At 38.2% G+C, this 18,726-nt stretch overlaps 1 protein-coding gene across 2 annotated transcripts in view; it reads left to right on the top strand.

Moving 5' to 3' along the window:
* psme4b (proteasome activator subunit 4b) overlaps nucleotides 1–18,726 on the top strand; it is a 42,117-nt gene that overhangs the window by 19,547 nt on the left and 3,844 nt on the right. For both annotated transcript variants that reach the window (XM_056255577.1, XM_056255578.1), the window contains 24 exons: nucleotides 1,323–1,538; nucleotides 1,668–1,825; nucleotides 1,955–2,050; nucleotides 2,704–2,759; nucleotides 2,879–2,935; nucleotides 3,052–3,107; nucleotides 3,235–3,333; nucleotides 3,419–3,481; nucleotides 3,939–4,034; nucleotides 4,128–4,259; nucleotides 4,365–4,574; nucleotides 4,885–5,021; nucleotides 5,105–5,158; nucleotides 5,258–5,387; nucleotides 8,775–8,856; nucleotides 8,997–9,150; nucleotides 9,244–9,310; nucleotides 9,395–9,520; nucleotides 10,211–10,363; nucleotides 10,463–10,567; nucleotides 12,005–12,096; nucleotides 12,200–12,331; nucleotides 12,421–12,715; nucleotides 12,835–12,963. In XM_056255577.1, coding sequence (XP_056111552.1) covers nucleotides 1,323–1,538; nucleotides 1,668–1,825; nucleotides 1,955–2,050; nucleotides 2,704–2,759; nucleotides 2,879–2,935; nucleotides 3,052–3,107; nucleotides 3,235–3,333; nucleotides 3,419–3,481; nucleotides 3,939–4,034; nucleotides 4,128–4,259; nucleotides 4,365–4,574; nucleotides 4,885–5,021; nucleotides 5,105–5,158; nucleotides 5,258–5,387; nucleotides 8,775–8,856; nucleotides 8,997–9,150; nucleotides 9,244–9,310; nucleotides 9,395–9,520; nucleotides 10,211–10,363; nucleotides 10,463–10,567; nucleotides 12,005–12,096; nucleotides 12,200–12,331; nucleotides 12,421–12,715; nucleotides 12,835–12,963 — 2,895 coding nt within the window. The remainder of the gene's footprint in view (nucleotides 1–1,322; nucleotides 1,539–1,667; nucleotides 1,826–1,954; nucleotides 2,051–2,703; nucleotides 2,760–2,878; nucleotides 2,936–3,051; nucleotides 3,108–3,234; nucleotides 3,334–3,418; nucleotides 3,482–3,938; nucleotides 4,035–4,127; nucleotides 4,260–4,364; nucleotides 4,575–4,884; nucleotides 5,022–5,104; nucleotides 5,159–5,257; nucleotides 5,388–8,774; nucleotides 8,857–8,996; nucleotides 9,151–9,243; nucleotides 9,311–9,394; nucleotides 9,521–10,210; nucleotides 10,364–10,462; nucleotides 10,568–12,004; nucleotides 12,097–12,199; nucleotides 12,332–12,420; nucleotides 12,716–12,834; nucleotides 12,964–18,726) is intronic.

Below are 18,726 nucleotides of genomic sequence, written 5' to 3' on the forward strand. Positions count from 1 at the left end.
TAGTCTAAGTGGTTGTAAAAAAAAGTCACACTCAGGACCTTCGGGTCCAAATGGACCCGCATAGGAAATGAATGGGAAATTGGCAAAAATGTGAAAATACAGAGTTTTTTTGTGCGTACAATCTACAAATCAGCCACGATCCAGAAAAAAAGCACACAACAGTGAAGGGGTGAATCTATAAAACATCAAGAGTGCAAAACAGACACATCCACACACACACACACACAAACACACTTTTATACACATACACACTAATAAATTCAGATTACATATGGGTTTTGAATTTTTTATATGCTCAGTTTGTCCACCAGATGGCATCCATCTCATTTCAAAAATTGCTTTCATGAGGCCTAGGCTTGACTCTAAAATGAAATACAGCTTTAAAAAAAAAAAAAAATTCTATTATATTCAATGGGGAAAAAATGGGTCATAATTATTGCATTAATATTAATTCTAAATCATTTTTATTTTTGAAATTATCTCAAAACACCAAAAAAGAAAAGAAAGAATATTATAAAAAACAAGAAAAAATGATTTTTTTTTTATAAATATTAATCCCACCCATTTGGACCCGAAGGTCCTGAGTGTGACTCTGAAATGAAGGACCCCAGAGGGTTAAGATCATTTGGATCAGCATCACATTTACATATGTTCTTCATGGATAAGTGAATAAATCAATCATATAATGCATTGCAAAGTTTTCATCAAAATCTAAAAAATTACAAATACAAGTTATGTATGCATGTTATGTATGCTTGTGTTAAATACTAATGTGAAATAATCTAATTAAAGTACAATTTCACCCAATATTTCTGTAATATTTGTATTTTATGCTTATTAGATTAAGTCATTAGCATTGTCATTGGCATTACTCGCCTTCTTGTCATTCCAAACATGTGACTTACTTTCTTCTGCCGAATATAAAATATATTTTGAAGAATGTTGGTAACCAAATTGTTTCGGTTCCCAACGACTTCCATTGTATTTTTATCCATATAAAAGACTTCAATGGGAACAGAAAACCGTTTGGTTACCAATATTCTTCAAAATATATTTTATATTTGGCAGAAGAAAGTCATACAGCTTTGAAACAACACGAGGATGAGTAAATGATGACAGAATTTTCATTTTTGGGTGGACTTTCCATTTAAACTAGACTCAACTATCAAGTTTGTCTCACATGCACTTTCCATTAGGAGCATAATGGAGACAATGCCTATAAAAAGTGTTTCAAATCAGTCCCCTTACAAGACCAGATTAGTTTAGACACTTGACAAGGATTGTTGTGTCTCACATTGCCACCCCCTCTCACTGCTCTTCAGGTGACTCGTGTGGATGGGGAAAAGCTCCTCCCGTACCGCACACAGCTGGTTCAGACTCTGCAGCTGACCCTGCGCATGCGCTGTAAACAGGGCTACACTCTGGCCTGCAACCTGCTGCACCATATCCTGCGTTCCACAGCGCTCACCTACCCCACAGACTACTGCAGTGTGCCCGGCGGCTTCAACAAACCCCTGCAAGAGTACTTGCCCATCAAGGTACTGCGAATGTATCCAATTTTTGTGTAGACTTGTGTAAGTATGTAAGTCTTTTTTGTTTTCTCAAATGTATTGGATCATTGTAGATCCCATAAGTTTTCTCTTCCTCCTTTCTTGTTCTTATGGCAGGACTGGGGTCGTCCAGGGGATCTGTGGCATCTGGAGATCCAGTGGCACGTGCCCAGCGCAGAGGAGACAGCATTTGTGTTCTATGTTCTGGACCTGTTGCTGCAGCCCGAGCTCCAGCGCCTGCAGAGATATGCACAGGGAGAACAGGACATGAGCAGGTCAGAGGTCAAAAGTGCACTCTGTAATGATGTGACAAACAAAAAAAACATGCATTTCAGTATTGTATTGATGTTGAATTTTTTTCAATTGTTTTTGCTAATTCAGACTTATTTCTGCTTTTTAAACAGAGATGATGTTCTTCAGAGCCTGTGTATAGTCCAGCACTGTTTGCTGGGTGCTGGCAGCATGCTGCCCCCTCTTGATGGAACCATAGTCACAGGCCTGTAAGTCCTAAAACACACTGAGATATTGAACAATGTTCCTTCTAAGCAGTGGACGTGCAAAGAAATACACAGTTCTGATTAAATCATGATTATTTAATATTTTGTATTTAATTCTTAAAAGCAGGGGGAAAGTATATTTTAAAATGTTCATTCAAAGGTTTGAGGTCGGTAAGAATTTTTTTTTTTTTGCAAGAAAGTTGGTCAAAATAGACATTTAAAATGTTAGAAAGTCTTTTTATGTCAGGCAAATGTTGTTCTTTTGAACTTTTCATTCATCAAAGAATCCTGAAAGAAAATGTATCAAGGTTTCCACAAAATATTAAGCTGCACAACTGTTTTTAACATTGATAAGAAATGTTTCTTATGCACCAAATCAGCAAATTAGGATGATTTCTGAAGGATCATTTGACACTGAAGACTGGAGTAGCCTAATGGTTTATTCACAGGAATAAATTATATTTTTATACACATTAAAATCATGATTTCAAATGTCACAATAGTACTGTTTGTGCTGTATTTTTGATCAAATAAATGATGAGACTTCTTTCATCTTGATGAGACTTCTTTCAAAAACATGTAAAAAAATCTTACCGACCCGAACTGTAGAACTTAAGTATGAATATGATTTCTTTTTTTCATTCTCTTCTTTGTAGTGTTCCCAGCCTGCTTAGTTTGGAGGAAACAAAGCTGTACATTGGTGTTGACTATGGTAAGCCACAACTGAGCAAGTTCTTAGTGAAACTGCTTATGAAACCTGTTGTTTCATGTTGTTGTGATGAATGTACAGTTAAGACCCTTTCAGTAAGGCTTTGCTTTTTCTTTCTTCAGATAAGTCCAGAGAGAACTACCGTGAGGCCATCTGTAAAGTGATGAGACAGTTGCTTCGTGAGTGCTCCTCATTTACCACACCTACTTGCACACAAAACTCACTTAAACTGCACCATAATTACCCATAATTCTTGAGACAGTCAGCCCATGCATCTTCTAATTCTCTTTTGTAGATTACATTCTGGAGCGCTCAGAGGATGACACCAAATCCCTTTTCGCCATTATCAAGGTGAGCACAGTCGATATTTGAGCAACATGAATTGATCATTGTTTATAAGGCTGTTAATTGTATTGGATCATATAGCAATAATTAGCTGTTAAAGTCTCTTGGTTTAACAGTTGTTTGTCTCCCTCAGATCATCAGTGACTTAATGCACTTCAAAGGTTCCCACAAACACGAGTTTGACTCTCGTTGGAAGAGTTTCACCCTGGTGAAGAAGTCTATGGAGAATAGGGTGTGTAGTTGGGCCTGAGAAATCTCCTGTGGCATTTTATATTTGCAATGTATAATTGTCTTTCGAATCTTCTTATTCCCTCCAGCTTCATGGGAAGAAACAGCACATCCGAGCTCTTCTGATTGACAGAGTTCTTCTTCAGCATGAGGTAGGAGCCAATGCTAATAACCTGGCATAGGGAATTGGCACATAATAGATATTGTAGGGCTGTCACAATATCAGATTTTCTCTACACTATTATCGTGGCCAAAATATTTCACAAGAACATTATTATGGTGATATCTGCAATATTCGGAAATAAAAAAAACGATATATTTTTTTCAGTCAAATTCATCTTTAACTTTATCTTGTGTGTTCTGCTGTTTGGCCAATGCAGCAAATTTTGTAAACATTGCGCTGTTGTCTTTTATATCGGGTGGCAACCAACATTAAGGTGCAATACTGCCACCTACTGTGTTGGAGTCACTATCATATAGTTACTGGTGCTTTAACATGATCGATTTTTTTATTTTTTGAGTATTATGATTATTGTCAATACCAGTATATTGCAACACACCTAGTTGGACTTGGAAGTAAGAAATTTTCCCCCTGCTCTCCACTTTTAGATGCGAAAGTTGTTGGTCGAGGGGTGTGAATACAAGAGTGTCCATCAGGACCTGTTGAGGGACCTTTTGCGTCTTTCTACCAGCACCTACAGCCAGGTCTTGATTCCACATCCACCAAATTTTACATTAAAATAATCCTTTTTATTTTGTATGTACTCCTTAATGTCCATTTTATTTTTGGCCCCTCAGGTCCGCAGCAAGGCCCAGAATGTGTTGTTCACAGCTTTGGGCACCTATAACTTCTGCTGCAGAGACATTACTCCTCGTGTCCTGGAGCTACTGGAGCCCACACGAACTGATGTCACCCAGCAACAGTTCAAGGTCTGCAATCTATACTTTTCACTTTCTATAATTAGCACCTGCTGCATTTGTTAATTTATTTTATTGACTCAATACCATTTTTTTTAAAATCATATTTTGCTCTAGGGAGCGTTGTACTGCTTGCTTGGGAACCATAGTGGAGTGTGCCTTGCTAACTTGCATGACTGGGACTGCATCAGTCAGACATGGCCGGCCATAGTGCGTTCAGGCCTCAGCTCAGCTATGTCCCTAGAGAAGCCGTCCATCGTCAGACTCTTCGATGACCTCGCAGACAAAGTCCACCGACAGTACGAAACCATCGGCATCGATTTTACTGTGAGCAGCGTCACCTGTTTTGCTCATAAACATATATATTTTGCCACTGCGGTGTGTCATTCAGACTCTTAAGATTCAGACATATTTACTGTTCTGCAAAAATTTGAAGAAAAAAGATTTCCCCATCAGGGTTTCACAACAGGTTCAAGTTGGTGCTTCATAAATTGCAACACTATTGACAATAGACAATGGAACTTTTTGACTGCGAAAGTTTGCAGAAATTTTGCTATCACCTTTAGGCTATGTGTATGGTGTAAAACGACAGCAATCTTATTTTGTAAGACTCATGTTTCCCTTGATGAATCTGTAGGTACCTGAGAGTGCGGTTTTTCTTGGCCGGAGCATCACCGATTCAAGGCAACCCACTCCATACATTGGGACTCCCGTAGACCAGGAGCTGGAGCAAGGGCTGGCACTTCAACAAGACAAAAACCAGGATGCAGAGCAGTAAGTGCTACACGGATACAGACTCACAACGTTTACTACTCATTTAACATGGTGTGGTAAATCTTTGCTGTTCCCTCTTCCAGGAAATATGAAAAGCTTTTGAAAGATCTGTTGGAATGTCTAAATGACAGGGATCTGTAAGTATTAAATAGATGTTTAAAAGTGCTACATTTTTACAAAACTAGATGCATAAAAACATCACTCATTTGTGAATATGCTGTTTTGCGTGTCATCAGGCCTTGGAAGTTTGAGCACATTGCTATTGGCTTCCTGTCTCTACTGCTAAGAGATGACTATCCTCTCCCGGCTCCTGCGGTGCTCTTCTTTATACGGAGCCTCAACCACGATGCGCTAGTTGTTCGCAAGGTTGGTGGAATGCTGTTATTTTGTTAATTTTCTTCCGACCTTTTCCAATATACACTACCGTTCAAAGGTTTAGGGTCGGTAAGATTTGTAAAAAAAAAAATTTTTTTAAGTCTCTTACGTTTTATATTTAAATATATTTAAAAATTTTTATTAATTCCTGTGATGGCAAAGCTAAATTTTCAGCATCATTACTGAACACAATAACGTGTCACACAATCCTTCAGAAATCATTCTAAGGCCCCGTTCACACCGCAAGTCTTAATGCTCAATTCTGATTTTTTGCTCAGATCCGATTTTTTGTTTGGCTGTTCACATTACCTTTTAAAATGTGGCCTATATCAGATTCCAGTGTGAACTGTTTGCGGTTTCGAACTGACCCGCATGCGCAAAAGAACAATAACCGCGCGTTTCCATTAGGCTACAGATTTGCGCAAAAGTATTGCGATTTTTTTCTAAATCATTCCAACAATCATGGCAACGGACTAGCTATTATTATTATTAATGGAAGGAGACGTGGCGTGTTATCCAAGCATTAACGGCATGCTGTGAACGGCACATATGAGCTGTTTCTGGGTGTTTCTCCCTCATTTCTGCTCCAAGGTCTTGATTGTGGCATTTCTTTGAGGTTTAGAATCCAGTATTCCTGTATTTCTTTTATGAATTTAATAAAGAACTCTTGTCTCGTATTCTGTCCAAACGGTCCGTGTACTTTTGCGTCCATTCGTTTTTCCTTTTTTAACCCGTAATTGAAAAACGAAAAATGAGCGGTTGTTGTATTTTTAAAACGCAAAGTTGAACAACAAAATTTGAATTTGAACTGCACACACCAAATGCTGGGCAAAAGAAAGAAATATAGACGAATTTTCAGATTTTTGTTTATGACTTTTTGCCCCTTTATTAAACATTTTAAATATTCACAAATTAATATGCAACAAATGTCGATTTTATTGGTTTTCTAAGGCCAAATTAGAATCCGATGATACTTTTCCCGCAGTGCTGAATGAGAAGAGCCGTGTCTCTGGAACCATAGCACAGAGAGGTGATTTATAGGTGATAATAGGCTAATGATAATAAATGTGTCTGAAAAAATTAGCCATTTTAATTGTTTATTAATAAACTAGTGTTTTCAAAGCAGTGTCGGCTTCAAACATATCTCCATCTCCGCTGTAAAGCGGATGCACCTTTAGAGAGAAACCTTCATATGGATTACATAATCAGAAGGTATTTGCTTTCGATTCAAATTTGTTCGTTTAAAAGTGGACATTTCAAGCTTTATATAGGTAGGCTATATTTTGTTTCAGTTCATTTTTGAGACGTGTTCCGGTTCACGGAGATCATGAAAGCGCGCCTGATTGTTTTCTTTTATTTTACAAAAGAAGAACGTTTTCTTGTTATTGTGAGTTTACACAAATAAAAGTAGTAGGTAGTTGCGGATTATGTATTATTATTTTCTGTATGACCAGAAATGATAGAGTATTGTAAGTTATTTCCACTGTTGATAGGAGAATGCAAGTGTTCGTACCCGCGCCTCCGTGCCATGCAGTGCGCGCTCCACACTCCACACAAACACTTGATATGCGTCACAATCTTGTGTTTATTTGTGATAATCTTAGCCCTGTATTATTATTGTCTAACCTGTATTATGACTGACATTTGACGAATTGCTTTGTTCCTTTTTTGGATAAAAGCGTCTTCTAGATATGTAGCCTAATAAATGTAATAATAATGATGATAATTATTATTATTATTTGCGATTATAAATGAGTTCACTTAAGACAGTACCTAAATGTCGTTTTGTTTTTAAAAATTTAAGAAATTACAAAGAACTGATATTTACAAATCTGAGAGCGCGGATTAGGATATCGTGGGTATGCCTACAGTTTATTAATCCGTGGGCACGATTTGTTTAACCGATCGAGGGAACAGTTTAAGAATTCGTGAGTAGGTCTACGGTTTAAACTTGAGGGGACGGATTGCAAAACCGTCGTCACGGATTATTATTATTAAAAAAAAAAAATTCACAGACGCTCCATATTATCTACATGTTCCGGATCAACGTAAATAAAATGCAGAAATCAAATTTCTTATTTTTGTAAAAAAAATAAAAATAAAAAGCTTATGTCATTTATTTGATGTTCAATTAAATAAGCAATGTAGGCTATATAAGGAAAATAAGTTTGTATGTGAATATTTTTTCACCAGTCTAAAAACTAATAAAGAAGAAAGCATGTTTTTTGTTTTTCAATTAGGAGTTAAAGGAAAAACGAATGGACGCAAAAGTAGCCTGCACCGACCCCAGGAGTGGTGGGAATGTGATGTGAATAGCTTCACAGAGATGCTGTTTTTCGAAAACTTTTGGATGTTGAGGGCAACTTTTAATTATCTCTGTCAGAGATCGACTGACAGAATGTCTGACTCGCTGGCGCATAATTTGTGACAAATGTCGATGTAGATTGACGTAAAAGTCGCATCAAATCCGCCCTGGTTGTTCACACTGCGGCGGTATTGAAAAAAATCAGACCTGGATCTGATTCAGGACCACATATGGAAGTGGTCTTAATCTGATTTGAAAAAATCAGATCTGGGCCAGATTTGAGTGTTCACACTACTTCTGAGGAAGTCTGACCTGGTCACTTGACCCCCAAAAAATCGGATTTGGGCCACTTTTGCCTGCAGTCTGAACGGGGCCAATGAGGCCGTTTACATGACACACAACTTTTTATGTGTTTGGGCCGTTCATTTGCACGACTGGCTGATTTGGGGGCCTGAAAATGGGTTTCAAAGTGCAAGTTTTTGAAAACAATCACTTTTATCCTCTCCATGTAAACTACAAAAAGGCAAATTTGTGAAAATGGTGATGTCATGCATATTACGAGTTCAGTCTATAGTCGTGTAGTTTCTCTTTACAAAGTGACATCGCCAACTACTGGCCTGACGATCATAATACAGCATTTATAGTCGTTTTTTTTGTCGTGTGAACGGGGATCATTTTGAAAACGTTGTCGTCTATATGCGAAAACTTTTTAGCACATCGTTGTCGTGTTAACGTATCCTACTATGCTGATAAATTTCTTTTTATTGGTGAAAATTGTTGTGCTGCTTAATTTTTTGGGGGAATTTTTTTTTCCCAGAAATCTTTGATGAATAAAAAGAACAGTTAAAAAAAAAAAAATAATAATAATTTGAAACATTGTAAATGTTTTTTTTCTGTCACTTTTGATCAATTTAATGCATCTTGCTGAATAAAAGTATTATTTAAAAAAAACAAAAACAAATCTTACTTACCCCAAACTTTTGAATGGAAGTGAATGGTAGTCTGTTATATATTTAAAACCATTGTGTAAATTGTATATAAATTGGTTTTGCTTCCCATGCTCACTGGTATAGATGGCGATTGCCGCTGTGGCAGGCATACTGAAACAGCTGAAGAGACCACGCAAGAAAATACCTGTTACTCCTTGTGATATAAGTGAGTAAACATCCCTGTGAAAACAAATAAATAGTACAATGAAATGAGATGATTAAATTACTCTTCACATCCATCTGTTGGTCCATCTGCAAGGTTTCAGTATCTGTGGAAGGAGCAATTACACATGTGGTGCTTTGCAGGTAGTGTAACCGAGCCGGAGGGGCTGGTGGCAGGAGACAGGCCGGGGAACGACTGGCTGCAGTACCATGGTGACAGCCTGCCGAAAACCCAGCAGGACTGGGACAATTTCTGCTTTGTAGAAAAGACACACTGGGGATACTACTGCTGGCCAAAGTAAACCCTCTCAGCCTCTGATCACTGTATGATTCAGTCTAAATCTGTGCTTCCAGCCTTTTTTCCTCACTCTCTCTGTTCCTTTGCTCATAGGAAGTTGATGCTATATGCCCCTGAAGCAGAGCAGCCTAAGGATCTTGCTGCTGAGAACATGAATGAGGTATACAGGGACAGATCTCAACCGTACTTCCCTACACTTTGTTTTACTGATGAACTTGTAACTATGTATACTATTTTCCAACAGAGGGAACGCATCATCTATGACCATTTCACAGACCCAGTGTTTATCAAACAGCTCATCGAGTTCCTGTCCCTTGAGGACAGAAAGGGCAAAGACAAGTTCAATCCTCGTCGCTTCTGTCTCTTCAAGGTACCAGCATCCTAAGACAAATGTGTAAACTCTGCAAGTCAGAGACGTGAAGCGAACAGCATGAGACAATTTAAACAACGCATATTCACTCTCTCTTTCACATGTTTGACACCGTTTCATTCACAACCCAATAATTATCTTATGATGCTTTCCAGTGTATTGAGTTGACTTGTGTGATGCGTTTCATACCCGGCTCTAATTAAAATACGTTGAATGGCCTTGATGTATGCTGTAGAATTATTTTTAGATGTGCCTGTACATCCTGTTAACAAGCCACTGTTTGTCCTATATTTGCTTAGGGTCCTCTGCACTAGGGTGCATACATTAAGATAGTTGAAAGGATATTTTCAATGCCTACATAATTGACCTGGCTTCTATTTTTGTAGTTCTCGGCAAAGAGAAAAAATTTAAAATGTAGCATTTATTGGATCGTTATCATCCTGTTTATGTTCACTGATTTCAGCAGTTTTGTTGCAGTTTCCCCTTCTGTAATTCCCAAACCGAGAGGTCGCACAGAATTTGAGGATGCATTTAATAAATGATTCGTGTAGAGCAGTAAATACAATTGTGCTCCCAGCCTCATCTCTGCTAATCTCTGCACTTTAACCAGCTCATAATCCTGCCTCTCTCACCTGCCGTACGAATTATTACAAAATACAGATGGCTTGCTTTCTCATTCAACCCCCACAGGGACTTTTCCGGAACTACAGTGATGCCTTCCTGCCTGTTCTAAAGCCTCATATGGAGCGGCTGGCAGATGACTCTCATGAGAGCACCCAGCGCTGTGTGGCTGAGATCATCGCAGGCCTGGTTAGAGGCAGCAAGCACTGGAGCTTTGGCAAGGTGAGCCCCGCTGCAAGTTTGAGGGCTAAAATTAGGGAGCAACTGAGATGTTTAACCATATTCATGTTTGAAACCCCTCTCTCTCTCACACACACATAGGTGGAGGCATTATGGACATTCCTTATTCCTTTGATGCGAACAGCACTGTCCAAGATTACTGTTGAGACCTACGCTGACTGGGGTACCTGTGTGGCCACTGCCTGTGTATGTCATCTATCTTTACTATGTTGAAATTTATGCTACATAATTCACTACCTGAACCAACAGTAAATGATCGTGAAAACATTATAAATGGACTTCAGGGGCAAACGAGAAAAACTCTATATAAATATTATATATTTAAATATTAATATAATTTAGATTTAACATTTAAATTATCTAAATTCACATTTGAATATCTTTAAAGCACTGTTTCAAAGTCTAGGTCAATAATATTGCATTTATAAAAATAAATGAATGCTTTTATTCAGCAAGGTTACGTTAAATTGATCAAAAGTGACACTAAAGACTTTTACATTCTAACTTTTGAACTTTGTATTAATCAAAACATCCTGGAAAAAATATTTATTTTGCACAAACATTTTAAGTAGCACAATTGTTTTCAACATTGATACGAAATGTGTTTTTTTGAGCACCAAATCTGCATATTAGAATGATTTTTTTGAAGGATCATGTGAAAATTCAGCTTTGCCATTATTTGAATAAATAAAAATGCTAAATATATTAAAATAAAAAGTTTCAAATTGTAATACTTCAAAATATTACTGTTTTTACTGTATTTTTGCAGCCTTGGTGAGTATGTATGTATGAATGTATATGACCAAAAAAAAAAAAAAATATATATATATATATATATATATATATATATATATATATATATATATATATATATATATATATATATATAATTTTTTTTTTTTTTTTTTTTTTTTTTTTTTTACAAAATAGTTATTTATATATTTTGCTGTAGTGTGTCAGTAGGAAATATCAGTTTACATTTCCAAACATTCCTTTTGCCATTTATTTTAATAATCCAGTGAGTGATTCTTGTATGCACAAGGAGTCTGACAACAGCCGGTAAGGTTTCTTCAAGTCTCTTGAAGACGTTGCCACAGTTCTTCTGGATATTAGTCTGTCTCAGTTTTTTCTGTTTATTCATGTGAGCACAGACAGACTTGATGATGGTGAGATCAGATCTCTGTGTAGCACCGGTCCGGCTGTTGTTGTTAGCCTCCTTGTGCATACAAAAATTTCACTGGATTATTACAGTTAATGGCAAAAAAATTTAATTGTTGGAAATTTTTTTGTAAACTTATATTCCCTACTGACACACTACAGCAAAAGTTATAAATAACTGTCTCAAAGCTATTTCTGTTTTTGTGAAAATATCATTTCTAAGACTTTTGCACAGTACTGTGTGTATATATATAAATAAAACAATTGAGTATTCATTTGATGTGTGGGTGTGTGTATATATATATATATATATATATATATATATATATATATATACACACGTATATCAAACAATTGCTGTCCCTCCCTCTTTCTCTCTCTAATACATATAAAACAATTTATGTGATTCTTTAATTGCTATAGAAGCTATGAGAACAACTAACTGTTGGTGTTTGATGTTTTCAGGAGAGCCGAGATCCACGAAAGCTCCACTGGCTTCTCGAGATGCTGATGGAGTGTCCTCTCAGCGGGGAAGGTGGATCATTTGTAGATGCCTGGTAAGTGTATATTGTGTTTAGATTCACGGGCCAATTCTGACATCATTCAGACTTTAAATGCATACCTGATATTTACCCTGATCTCTCTCTCTCTCTCTCGTAGCCACCTGTATGTGCTGCAGGGTGGTCTGGCACAGCAGGAGTGGAGGGTCCCAGAGCTGCTACACAGATTGCTTAGTTACCTGGAGCCCAAACTCACTCAGGTTTATAAGAATGTGAGAGAGCGCATCGGCAGGTAGGTCTGCGGTTAGAGCCGTCACTGTTATCTAAAAATATACTAGCAGTTCCACTGATTCTTTGTTGTCATGATTTCTTTACTTGCAGTGTGCTGACGTACATTTTCATGATTGATGTCAACCTGCCGTGTACTCTGCCTACTAAGTCCCCACACATCGCTGAGTTTACCGAAAGGATCTTGTCTCAGCTGAAGCCCCTGATTGAGGGGGACGAAGAGATTCAGAACCACGTGGTGGAAGAGAACGGAGTGGGAGAGCAGGACGAGAGGACCCAGGCCATTAAACTCTTCAAAACAGTTCTGAAGTGGCTGATGGCCAGTGCGGGGCGCTCCTTCTCTACACCAGTACCTCAGCAACTACAGCTGCTGCCCCTGCTTTTTAAGGTTTCGGATACTCTCTCTCTATCTCTATCTTAGCGTATGCTCATCTTTTATCCATTTGTGTGGAGTGCTCTTAAGTGGAATGCTGACTTTCACTCTGTGCTGGTCTGTGCCATCTACAGATCGCTCCCGTAGAAAACGATGACAGCTATGATGAGCTGAAGAGAGATGCAAAGACGTGTCTGTCTCTCGTGTCTCAGGGTCTCCTCTATCCTCAGCAGATCCCTCTGGTACTGAAGGTGCTACATGAGGTGAGGCCTCAGCCGTGCCAGACACATAACAGGACAACAATTCAAGGCCGAATTTGACCTTGACTCATTTTTCACTCAAGTTGTTATCAGTGTTATTGTTAAATAAAAAAACTAAAACTATTGAAAAACGGTTGTCAGTAAATTGAAGTAACATGGAAATAAAATATTAATATTTGATTCAATCTTAAAAACACTAAATAAATAGTTGCAGTAGAAGTAGCTACTAAAATTACTGAAACTAAAACTGAAGTAAAAATTAAAGTTATACAGAAATATAAAAAAATGTATAGAAATGACAAATGCACATAAAAAAATCACTACAACTTACACTAAAATGAAGAACTGAAAATATGAAAATAAAAGCTAATTAAAAATATGAATAGTTATAATATCAAAAAAATACTGGTAATGTTAATAAAATGAAAAAACGTATTTGATATATTTTAATAAGAAAACAGACCAAAATGCTGTATTTTATGAACGTATCAATACGATGCCCCAAATGCTTATAACTATGGGTGTGGTTGACTTATTTTCACGGGAGTCGTCTCCTTAGATTCCCGAATCCTTGCCGAGTCCAACGATACCGAACATGCTAGGTTTCGCCTTACGATTTGTGATTAAGCGCTTAAAAAACATTTGCCAATATCTTCGAAACCGTTAGACCGAATGAGACGAAACCACCGTAGGAAGTTTGGAAACATAGGTCGTTGGCCATATGCTAATGTCCAAATGTCTAAATATTAAAGGGGTCATATAATGCCATTTTTGTACAAGCTAATATGATTCTTTAGGGTCTAAATTAAAAGTTTGTAATATACTTTAATTAAAAATTCTCATTAGTATTGTAAGAAAACACTTATTTTACCTGGTCAAAAACAGCTCTGTTTTCAGCACGCCGTTTCAGTGCATATGACTTTAAATGATAATGAGCTTTGCTCACCCCGCCTCTCTGTTCTGTGCGTACACGTTTGTAACACAATACCATAACGTGTTGTTCATTATAAACGTGGGATTATGAATTATATGGAGAACGTCGTACATAGAAAACATGCAGTAATGTACCCTGAGTGTAAACCTTAGACTCATTCATCGTGAAGCGATTTGCAAAGATATAAATATTAATATAAAGTTTAATAAAACGTTACACTCACTTCAGTTGTTCTAGAGGTTCAGCAGGAACACGAATATCTGGTACCGATTCTTTATTCATGATCAGCTTCTTAGCAAAACCAGCTTTATACTGATCCTCGTTTATAAAGCAGTCTGCTGAGAAATGATTCGCGCAAACATGAAAGCATTGACGTTGCTCGTGGGGAATATTCCCTTCGAAAACAGAACTCAGCCACTGCGTCTTCAGCGGTTCGGATTTAGGAACATTAAAATGACTGCTGTGTTCGTTATTACCCAAGAACAGAACACCACAATCGCTTAGACGCCATTCTGCTCATAGACAGTGCTCCAGCATATCAACAATGACCGCGCCGGTCCGCGTGGACTATGATTGACAGCTCTCACGAGCGAGGGCGGGTCTGTGTTGAAACGCGCCTATCAATCAACAATCGCGGGAGGGGCGTCCGTTTTATTGACGTCACAAAAACGAACGGCTCGATTTGAGGCAGGGGAAAACATATAAGGAGATTAAAACAAAACCACTGGATGGATTTTTATCATTATATGATGGTTGTGTACAGGCACTGCCAACACACATTTCAGTACAATCAACTTGAAAAAGTGCATGTACCATTATATGACCCCTTTAATAGTAAGTGGCAAGAAAATGCAAACAAAGTCAGGTGTGAGTCATTTTTTTTATGTAATTATACATATAAATGTCTATTACTCCAAAGCGAAATGAGATATTTTCACCAAATTTGACACATGTATGGGCTCACTCTGAGTACACAAAAAAAACGGTGGAACTGCGCCACTTGGTGGTGCTATAATTAAACAAAACATGAAATTGCCATTGACTTTAAAGCTGCAGTAGGGAGTTTTGAGAAAACGTTGACTTAGCCTGAAAATTTGAACAAGCACAACTTACAGGTCCCACCCCCTTGCTCTCTGCTGCGCTAACGCCCTCCCTCCACAGATCCTCCCCACAGCGGAGCCTGCCGTGAACGCGCAGGCTAGTAAGCAGGGCCGTATTAAACATCAACAATATGCTTTACATTGACTAAGGCCTGCCCATACTTTGACTACAAACTTGGTCCTCAAATCATTATGTATTTTGCAATACATGTAATGTAACTTTATAACGTTGCACCCTTAAGTTATAAATCGCTAGTAAGATAATATAACGGTAACTAACGTAACATATCGCTAGAATAATTACTTGAATTATATTATATATGTAAGCCTAATGTTAGATAAGGTTTGCTAGTACATTTGTAACGGGGGTTCAGTTGTTATGGGAAGAAGGAGGCGGGAACCGGCGAACGTTCAACAAGTTTAATAATAAATAAACGATTACAAAATGGAAGTATAAGCCAGCAGTCCCTCACGGACGACTGCTGGCACACAAAACAGAACATAAAATCACATGTAAAATCAGGCCTGTTCCTCTCTCCACTGTCGTCGCTCCTCCTTTATGCTTCCGCTTCTCCGTGAGAGATGCGAGACCGGTGCGTCTCACAGGTGTCGTTCATTATCACTCACGCCACCGGCCTCGCGCCGCTCTCTCGTCCCTGTCCATCGGCCTCGTCCTGCTCGCCATAATATTATTTCAGCAACATGACAAGCCAGTGAATTAGCAGGTTTCAATTGTTGCTTTGCACAGTGGTGACATTTTATCTACATGTCACGCGGCTCGAGTTTTGACACCGAGTCAATGGGCTCTGTCTAATTCTTTCTTTTTCGCTTGTTTATCGTCATCATTTTTTTTCCTTTTACCCGTCTTTGTTTTATGAGCAGGTGTCACTCGAGAAATTGGCAGTTTAGGTTGTTTCTCCGCCATTAGCACAGTTGCAGCACACCCGCAATCTTGAGTTTGGTTTGAACGACGGCTCGCGCTGTGCAAGAGAGGGGTGTGATCAGCGCGTACACGAGTGTGATTGACACTGCTAAGACATTCCTCCTGGCTCTGATTGGTTGTTTCTGACCGGGAGCGTGTATTTCTGCAAATTGCAATAGGACCACTGGGAGGAGCCAGAGGAGCTTGATTTTTTTCACAGATTATCGGTCTCATATTCTACTGTCAGGACATAATGACAGTTTTAACAAAAAATATTTGTTTACAAAAGTTACCTACAGCAGCTTTAATAGAGTTATGTGATATAAAATACTATACTTTATGAACGCATTAGCGTATCGTTACGAAACTTGGTATGAGTCATCGGCACCATGCCTTTACACAAATTTTCTGGGCAGCGCCACCTTGTGGTAAAAAAGTTACAACAAAATTTCCAAAAATGCTAATAACTTGAATAAATTTGCCTATTGTAATGACGCTGGTCTTAAAGGGTTAGTTTCCAAAAATGAAAATTCTGTCAGTAATTACTCACCCTGTTCCAACCCCCGTAAGACTTTCATTCATCTTCGGAACACAAATTAAGATATTTTTGATGAAATCTGAGAGCTGTCTCACTCCTTCATAGGCTTCTAGGTAATTTCATTCTGCCGGTCCAAAATAGTTAGTAAAAACATTGTTAAAATAGTGAAAACACTGTAAAGTGACTACAGTGGCTCAACCTTAAACTTATCAAGTGACGAGAATACTTTTTGTGCGCAAAAAACAAAACAAAACTAATGACTTTATTCAACTATTAATTTTCTTCTGTGAGGGCCACGACGCATGTGCGAGAACTGAGAAGATGATGCAGATGGGTCTCGATGTAGTGTTTAAAATGGTTCTAAAGTGTGCATTTCCTGGATGACCGAATCGTGAGAAACCAACGAGAAAACGTAAAAGTGTCTAACCAATGCTGCAAAATGAATGGCTTGCCTTTCACACTTTCCCATCAAATTATCATGAGCGTCATATTCTCAGTTCTCGCGCATGTGTCGTGGCGCTCTCGTGAACTCACGTCAGAGGCCCACACAGAAGAAAATTAATAGTTGAATAAAGTTGTTAGTTTTGTTTTTTGAGAACAAACAGTATTCTCGTCGCTTGATATACTTAAGGTTCAGCCACTGTAGTCACTTGGACTATTTTAACGATGTTTTTCCTAACTTTTCTGGGCCGGCAGATTAAATTATCTAGAAGCCTATGAAGGACTGAGACAGCTCTCAGATTTCATCAAAAATATCATAAATTGTGTTCCTTACGGGGTTGGAACGACATGAGGATGAGTAATTACTGACAGAACTTTTGGGTGAACTAACCCTTTAATGGATTCTTTGGGTTGTGCCGACATAGATACCAATTTTGCCGTAGTCAGCCAAACTTCCTGTCCGCCATGTTTATTTCCTTTTAAAACCTACTTTTTCGAACTTCTCCTAGACTGTTTGTCAGATTTTCACCCAAATCGAATCGTATCATCTCCAGATGGTGATGGAAATTTGCCGACAAAATGTTATGGATTTCGTGTCGATAGACGAAACCATTTTCGTATACCGCAGCAGCAAATTTGAGGCATGATGCCAAAATGACTATTCAGGCTTTATCTCTGCAATGCTTTGATATATTGACACCAAAAGTTTGTATGTGTTATTGTCACCTCACTCTGACCACACCACATCAATTTCATAATTGCGCCACCTATTGGTTGAAAGTGATAGTGTTGAATCATATTATAAGTGACTGTATATATGATTATTGCTTAATGTACATTTACATTTATTCATTTAGCTGACACTTTTTATCCAAAGCGACTTACAATTCCTATATTTCAGAGGTCGCACGCCTCTGGAGCAACTAGGGGTTAAGTGTCTTGCTCAGGGACACATTGGTGTCTCACAGTGGATTCGAACCCGGGTCTCTCACCACCCCTCTTAAAGTCCCCCTAAAATCCTCTTAAAGTGCCCCTATTATACTATTTTAAAGTTTCCAAATGTTGTTTTGGAGTCTCCTACAACAGGTTTACATGCATCAAAGGTCAAAAAACTGTTTGAATTTCCTCATAATATACATTTGCACATCACCACATTTTCAATGATTCTCAAACGACTAGTCAGATGAATCAGTCTCTCTAAATCCCTCCTTTCTGCGAGCTACTCTGCTCTGATTGGCCAGACAGCTCAGTCTGTTGTGATTGGGCACCGCGTACAGCGCGCGTCAAAAACAAAAACGCCCATTGCAATAACAACGTCAGCTCTGCTTGTCCTGAGGCTTCCTACACCGTAAACTAAACACAGTAACGAACAATGACATCGATTTTACCATATCAATCCGAGCGCAAATCCGAAGAGGAAACATTGGAAGAACTATTCATTCAACCCGAACCTCCATCGCAAGGACGACTCGAGCAGGACGTTACTCTACTCAGTTTGAGGTAGCCTACATTATGAAATGTTGCAACTGTAATTCCTCACCATCAACACTAACAAGGACATGTCCATCAATAAACCGATTATTTTACTTGTACTTATTTATTTACAGAGTATTTTTCAAATTTGTTGCGGTGAACACGTGGAAACTGTATCAATAACAGTGCATACATTAGCCGAGCTCTAGTGTGAATGACTGATGTAACGTAAACGTTGGTAAAACAAATCTTGCTCCATGCTTAATCTTTCCTCAAACTAGTGAGAACGACAGGCAATCTGCATTAATAGACACAGTTTAAGGTAATAGTGGCCCACAACAGATCAGCAGAAGTATTT

The sequence above is a fragment of the Rhinichthys klamathensis genome, unplaced genomic scaffold (genome assembly GCF_029890125.1).
Source record: "Rhinichthys klamathensis goyatoka isolate OS25496 unplaced genomic scaffold, OSU_Roscu_1.1 h1tg000121l_1, whole genome shotgun sequence".
In the NCBI taxonomy this organism is placed as follows: domain Eukaryota; kingdom Metazoa; phylum Chordata; class Actinopteri; order Cypriniformes; family Leuciscidae; genus Rhinichthys; species Rhinichthys klamathensis.